The sequence below is a fragment of the Scleropages formosus genome, chromosome 1, assembly GCF_900964775.1.
Source record: "Scleropages formosus chromosome 1, fSclFor1.1, whole genome shotgun sequence".
Lineage (NCBI taxonomy): Eukaryota > Metazoa > Chordata > Actinopteri > Osteoglossiformes > Osteoglossidae > Scleropages > Scleropages formosus.
The window spans coordinates 4,261,824-4,269,525 of NC_041806.1; the positions used below are offsets into that span (position 1 = coordinate 4,261,824).

Sequence of the window (7,702 nt, forward strand, 5' to 3'; positions counted from 1 at the left end):
TGACAGTGAAGTCACTTCTTAAATATAGGTCTGTGAGCTTAAAAAGTGTCTCGTCGAGCGTGTCTCACCCCACAGTCCCAGACTGGCCTACTAGGATGAGCAGAGAGTGAATCGCGCCGCTTCTCCCTCTTCAAAGTGCATGGCTGTGTGTGACGTGAGCAGAGCGGATGGGTCTGCATTGTCCCGCAGGGGAGGGAGTGGGACAATGAAGCACACAGAGTCCTAAGGACACCTGTTAAACCATCTCTTTGTCCAACTGTAGGAGGCGCTCGTGCTCTCCTATAAGATGGGTGGCCTTCATGTCCTTCCACTTCACTGGGTGAGGTTCTGCGGCTGCCTGTGTGTGTGTGTGTGTGTGTGTGTGTGTGTGTGTGTGTGTGCGTGTGTGTGTTTCTACGCATGCGTGTGGGTAGTCCCATGTGACAGTTCCCATTCTGTCCCCCTGATCGTAGGACCTGATCTCCACCACTGTGTTGTGATAAGTGCCTTTGTAGCTTAGCTCCTTAACCAGGTAGTCGTGAGCTAATAAAAATACAGTATGTATAGAGGTCCGTGGGAAGTACTGTGTTGGGACACAGTTCTTTAACCATTTGGATCCCTTGTTTTGAGCCCCTTTGTCTGGAACCTTTCATTTGACCATTTAACTTCAGTCTAGACTTCGCAAATGCATGCCTCTTAACTGCGTGGAGTTATATATTGTTAAAAGAAAGTGGTCCGGAGACTCTTGCTGAGGGAAAATGCTTTTCAAAATACGTCTTGTGTATTTCACAGATGTCCTGTACTGTTGCCACTAGATTTTTACGCTTTCTTTTAGCAGCGGACCAAATCCTAGAAGGAAGTTTGAAAGCGCTAACCTTGGCCCCCCTTCCTGTCCCTCCTCCGATCACAGGGCAGCGACAGCGAGTACGAGGTGGATCAGAACCGCCAGAAGACCCATTCTTTCGTGAACCACTACATCAGTGACCCAACCTACTACAACTCGTGGCGCCGTCAGCAGAAGGGCATCTCCCGAGCGCAGGCCTACAGCTACACGGAGTCCGACTCGGGCGAGCCGGAACACGCCAACGCGCCTCCCCCTCTGCCCCCACTGCCCCCGCAGCTCAACCCCGGCTCCCAGAGCCAGGGCCAGGGCAGCCTGTTCAGGCCCAAGGGCAGCCGGACTCCCACCCCCTCGCAGCAGACCTCCAACCCCCCTAGTCAACACAGCACCCTCTACAGGCCGCCCAGCAGCCTGGCGCCCGGATCGCGGGCTCCCATCGCAGGCTTTTCCTCCTTCGTTTGACATGGGTGGAAAAGCAGCGGAAAAACTCGAACCCCAGCGAGCATCTAGATGCAAAATATCGACGAATCCCGATTCACAAGTTCTGTGTCGATGGCTTTCTTTGTCTTTTTTTGCAGGTTTTTATTATTTCAGGCGAGAGTAAGAAGTGCAGCGGAAACGTTCCGATTCTTTAGCGCCGTTCTTCTGCGTGAGCGCGTGCTTGTGTGAACACGTGTTTTCTGACAAACACTCCCAAAATATCTATCAGCATTGTTTTTTGCTACTTCAGTGATCTGCATGGTTTTTGTTTTCTATCTTTTGTTTATTTTAGATTTTGTTTTTATTCTTACATAACTTTGAAAATGAAGAATCGATGGGATTCTGCGGAATATAGTATATATCTGTTAAAAATGTCAAAAAGGGAGAAAAATCTAATTTCAGCAGCTGTGTTGCTGATATCACTGGAATATCGATTACATGAGCAAAGCAAGGAACAAAAGGACATAAGAGGGAGAGTGTGAGATGGAAGAGCGGAGAAGGAGCGGACGACGAGGAGAGACGTCGGCACTCGTGCAGTTATGGTGGACTTTGTGCTCCAGTAGAGAGCTACGGTTAGAGGAAGTCGGTCAGGTTGTCTTTGTAACATGTGCACACTATCTCATTAAGACAATAGCCAAATGGAATGAGCTGCCAAGAGCTGCGTGTGCTCAACGCTATCTTGAAATGACATCACCCAGTGATTTCAGAGGTCAAAGGGCAAAGGTATGTGACCATTGAAAGGCTCGTGAAGTGTCTCCGATGTCCTGCGGTATATCAGCAATGCCTTGGTGACGGACCGCTGAATATCACTTAGCTGCGCGGCTGTTTTGGCTCAAGAAACGTAATGTTCGCTCCGTGTATGCATCCTAGCGACATGGGTGCGAACTGACATGAATCAAAGCCCTTGATGTTCACAAACTCACACAGCGTACGCACGCCTTCATGCGACAGGTGACTCGATGTAAGAACGCGCAACGAAACCGCACCGAGGTCTGGATCTACGTCCAACCTGCTGTCCAAAATCTCCTGCGTTCTGCGCCCTCAGTGACCTGTGTCGATAAGCGCCGCGCAGCCCGCTCAGCGTTGCAGCCAGGTGTTCCTTTCTGACGATGACGCCATCGCGGAACACTTTGAGTTGGCGCCAAAAGATGACATCATGAGACGAGTCCATCAGCGTTCCTACAGAAGGATAGATTAATTTATGGCACTGTTTGACTCGTTATCGCAGTTTAACCAGTCTGGGAGACGGGCGTCGGTAGCGAGGGCGGGACTGCGGGGGCATTGTTTTCTCATGCGGAACAGAAAAAGAAACAGGCCGAGAGTCAGTCAGGATGTTCTGTCCCCGGGGCGCCCGTCTGTGAGCCGGGGCGAAAAGGTCGGATGAGCTTCCGTGTTCTTGGATCTGCTTCGCGGCACCTCAGTAGACGTTCGCTACGAAGCCGAGTCAGCCTGGATTCGTGGCAGCATGGGATTTAGGCGGTGCCCACTTCTTGCATTGAAGGCCTACCTCTCCCGACCCCACCGCACCCCTTCGTCCCTTCCCTCTCTCTATGGATCGTGTGTGCATCTGTATGGTTTAAAAGGCTCTGTAGGTCTTTTTTTAGGTGAAACACAGTGTAATCATGGTACATTTCTGAAACGAATGGATCCAAGTGCCTGGGCATTAGTTTAGACTGAGGGTGGGGCCCATTTATTCTGCTGGAATGTGTCCTTTCCTTGGCAGATAACATGTGTCCCTTTTAAAGCATAGATTTTCCAGTGGTAAAAGAGGGATAGAAGGGCAGGTTTGCTATGAAACGGGCTGCACGCTGCATAACCTGCCATCACATCGCAGGGCTGACTTATTGCATCTTTCTATGAAAAAAGTAGGAAATTAATTGCTTTAACTCACTTCATTATGGCCAAAGTCAGAGGGCTGTCTTTGTTGCCGCAGGCTTCCCGTTTCATGTGGTTATAATGTGTTTTTTTTCTTCATTTTTACTCATAGCCGGCTTGAAAAAGAGCATTATGAGCGTGTTTAAAATCTTTCTGAACATCTGTGAGTGTGGTATGTGAGTCTGTGTGTGTGTGTGAGAGAGAGATAGAGAGAGAGAGATAGATCATCTTTGCTGACCCCTTAGGCACTAGACCTCCGGCTGTCTTGCCGTCTCTGTTGCCCACGGTGGATTAAAGACCCCAGATAAAGTGCTCCGTGATCCTGGGAAATCCTGTTACAGGATCCAGCCACCGTAAACCTTGTGTTTACGGAAGGTCATTAGCCCACCGCCCACCAACAAACACACGTCTCTCGCCGTTCACTCTTGTATGTCACATTCTGGTAAAAGGCAACACAGAAGTAGTGTTTTAGTGACAACACGAAATTGCGGAGGAAGCACAGATTGACACAAATGTGACTAGTCCTCTCTCCTACACTGTGTAGTGTGTTTTTTGTATTATTTTCACATTTGAAAATCAGTTTCATGCGTTGTTCCGGATGCCCCTGCTTCTCTACACGTTGGAACCCACTGACATTTCCTCGTAGGTCCCATCCCAACGAAGCACCGCCCCAGGAAAGCTCCAAATCACCAACAATTCTTTTTTTTTTGTTTTGCTTTTTTTGCTTTTTTGGTCAGGGAGACGGATACCGAGGAGCGCACCGAAATCTGTCACACCGGCTGATCACCAGCACGAGGACACCAAAGAGCCGATGCCTTTATTCCACTCTGAGATTCATAGTGCACTTCGTGGTAATGGACGGGGCAGGCGCTCGCTCACCCGGACCTCACAGAGCCGCAGTCACGCGCACGTACACACGGCACACGGCGCGGTGTTGGCTGGCCCGTCTAGCGGCTCACGTGTCCGCCGCGGCTGAAGACTGCTCCATTCATACTTTAACTTCCTTCACGGGCTCGGGGCAGGAAGCGCAGTACCAAATGGCTCTGAAATATGAATGATTATGTTCATGACATTAGACGGAGAGGATGCTACCAGCGCCAAGCTGAGTCATAACTTATGTCACGCATGTGTGCGTCAGCCCGTCTGTGCCACTCTAGGCGACGGTACCAGTTTTCAGCTCCTCCGAGCTCAATCGATGCCTGTTCCCTGAAATTGTACTGCTTTTGTGCTGTGAGGTCCCACGGAGAGACTGACGGCGGCTGGCTTTTGGGGGTCGCCGTGTTGTCGTCCATCTGTTTGAGGGCCTAGGGGACACATGCTGTCAGATGTTGGATTTAGGGTCTCGGGGACAAGTATGGGCAGCGGCGTCATTAAGGCTCTCACACGCAGGCACGCTTGAACTGTGACCTTTTTTTGTATATCTTCGTGGCTCTTCTCGTCTTGTGCCTGCCTTCATGTGGAGGTATTTGAGACATTAATTTTCTGTAACCTGTAAGAGGCACAGCAGAGTGTATTGACGGTGAAGTCAGCAGCGCGGTAGGTAGTGTGTCTTCAAAATGCATTCAGCAAATTGTAGTGATGTCACATGAAAGGAAGGGTTTATTACTCGGGAGGTTGAGTTTGATGTTCGGTTGGACGCCAAGCTTGGTGCCGAAAGTTTCGTTACGAGATGAAGTAAAACGATCGCTTCTTTGTAGCGGTTACCTGCGCAGGAGATCGGGGGCTCAATTCTGAGCGCGTCCTTCGGTCGCAATTCAGTTTGACCATGTCGGATGCATTCCGTTCAATTTCCACGGCCCTTTTCCCGCATGCTCTCTGCTCGCATTCCTGATTTTGCAGCGGTCGGGGGGGATGTCGGAAGAACAAAGACATAAGTGAAAAAAGATGCCGTCGGGATTACAGGCTGCTGTGTTGTACTTTTAGTGTGTCGCTAGCACTGCAATCGCGCACCTTCTTGTTAACTCTCGCACAAATCACATGACGGTTTGGTGTCGTCAGTTTCATCGTGGGCCTACAATGAAAGAGGGAGTCTGCGTAAGAGTGTTTCGGTGTGTTCTGGTGCTTTCCTTATCTGAAGTAATCCATTCACCAGAGACTCGTATTTCCGCTGCAGAAATCCAGTTCGCTGATCCTCCTCAAGAGTCCGACAGCGGAGTCACTTCACGTGTTTGAACCTTCAAGTTACAAACCGTGGGTCCAACGCACCCTGCTACATGATGCTGTTCTAATAGACATGCTTATTCTACTTCGTATACGGTTCTTAGTTTCTTTCTTTGCCTGTGTCCTGATGCAGGTCTTACACACACCGTGAGCACTTTACAAGGAGCATCTGTCCGACCTTTTCGAAGCAAACATTTTGTACATTATTTCCACGTACTGTGTGCTTAAATGACACTCCAAAGCAGATACAAAGAAGAAATCAGCCTAAATGTATTCTGAATTGAGAGGGAAATGAATATAAATATATATTTTTAATAATAAATGAAAATGTATAAAGTTTAATGTGTGTGGCTGAAAGGCTATACTGCCCTAGCTGTGAAAAAAGGAAACCACGCTGTGTATTAATAATCATATCACAAAGGACGAAAGCATTTGGGTTCGAAAAAAAAAGTGCTCCAAATGTTTGTAACCCTCACTTAACATTGGTTTTATTTTCCACTGTTGTGTGAAATGTGAAAGTTGTCATCTGCAGGACTCACTTTGACGTCCAGGTTTGTTTGGAATGCTTTACGAAACACAAGAAAACATACTTCCGTAAAAATGTATCCTTTTCAGCTCTCGATTTGGCCTTATTTTTACTTTCTACGCATCTGTTTTGCGCTGTCACAACGTAAGATATGAGGAGCCTTTTCGATCGGATAGTCATTGCCAGCGCCGGCCCAGGCCGCTCTCACTACGGCATTGTGATGACCCACTCACACCCCCCCCCCCCACCTCCAGGACATATTTGTATTATACTGAGTGTATAGTGCCAAGGATGTATTCTATGTGATCAAATATATTCTTTATTAGACTACGAAAAAAAATCACTTGAAAGAGTTTCTGGAGCTATCTGAGGCTTTACCGCTGTGGGCAAAATTTCAGGTAGAAGCAAGAATTTGAGGTGACGTGATGTCAAACAAAACATATTTTCTAAATAAAAACAAGAAATAAAAATGACAGTGTGTTCACTCTTTGTTGACCATATGGAGAATGGTAAATACCTGTTTGTTGTTGTCATAGTTTTACAAGTTTCTGTTATTCTTCACGTGTTTGGCAGGTTACCCGATCACCCTGCCTACCCCTGTGACCGCCTCAGGCTTCCACACCCACCCCCACACTGAGCTTTTGCCCTCCCGTGGGGCAGCTCATAAGCAAAGTGCCTAGAGCTGCAGCCGTTGGACCTGAACGTTACTGATTTGAAACCCACCTCCTACTGTAGTGTCCTTGAGCGACATACTTATCCTGAAAAGCTCCAGTAAAAGTTACCCAGCTATAGAACTGGCTAAATCGGTGTAAGTAGCTTAACGTGATAAGTCCCTTTTGAGAAAAGTATCAGGTATATGAACAAATGTAAATTTATCAAGGATCTGATTTTGAAAAGGTATCAGGTTTCCTAAAGTTATTAGATTCCAGACAGGTGGGTTCTGAAATGTAACTGTAAGACAAATCGGGAAAGAAGCTGTTAATCATCATGGGTTCGTATGAACATGTAGCGTCTGTTGACCAGGAGATCGACTGCATTGGACCGGCGACTTCCGAGCACCTTGGTGGGGTTCACGTGCACTCCCTGATGGTACTGTTCTTCTAAAGAAGCAAACAACGGACCAGCAAAGGGCTGTGGGACAAAATCACAGTAAAATGACAGTATCAGTAGCAACAATCATCTGTTCCCTTCAAGAGGTGTGTGACACCACATAGACCAGTTACCTTTTACCTTTTTTCATTGCATTATTTGTCATTTGTATTATTTTTAGTGCATGATTTTCATTTTTTGTATTGCTCGGCTTTTTGCACGAGGCCTTTTAAAATTACAGAACAATATCATTTTAGCTTTTGGCCAACAGAATGTTAACTAGGGACTTTTTAAAGCTCTTGTCTGATTTATTCATTTTAAAAAATCGATTGTATATAATTTAACGTATTCAGTACTGCCAAAATATCCAAGAAACACGCTGCGTTGGATCTGAACATCAGAGAAGATCCTGTGTAATGAAAGCTTTGAATATAATGAAAGCTCTCAGTGAGAAGACTTTCTTTCCGAGTGAATTCCTCAGATGAAGCTGCAATTAAAGGATTCCAGAGATCGCGCTAAAAAAAAAAAAAAAAAAGTTACACATTTGGCACGATTTAAAACGTTGTACTTCAATGAGAAAATAGATGTCATGGAACCAAGCAAAAACGCGCGGACGTGTGTCGCTATGGCAACAGTAAACAAGTAGAAGTTCGTTGCTAACGGCAACATGAAAAAGTAGAACTTCGTTGCGAATGGCAACATTAAACTAAAAGTTCTTTGCTAATGGCAGCATTTAACAAGGACATGTTTGT

At 46.9% G+C, this 7,702-nt stretch overlaps 1 protein-coding gene across 1 annotated transcript in view; it reads left to right on the forward strand.

The window, feature by feature from the left end:
* The window catches only part of sdk2b (sidekick cell adhesion molecule 2b), a 66,520-nt gene extending 65,010 nt beyond the window's left edge, over positions 1–1,510 (forward strand). The window contains exon 44 of the mRNA XM_029254328.1: positions 890–1,510. Within this exon, the coding sequence (XP_029110161.1) occupies positions 890–1,282 (393 nt within the window). The 3' untranslated portion in view covers positions 1,283–1,510. The remainder of the gene's footprint in view (positions 1–889) is intronic.
* Positions 1,511–7,702: the final 6,192 nt, after the last annotated feature.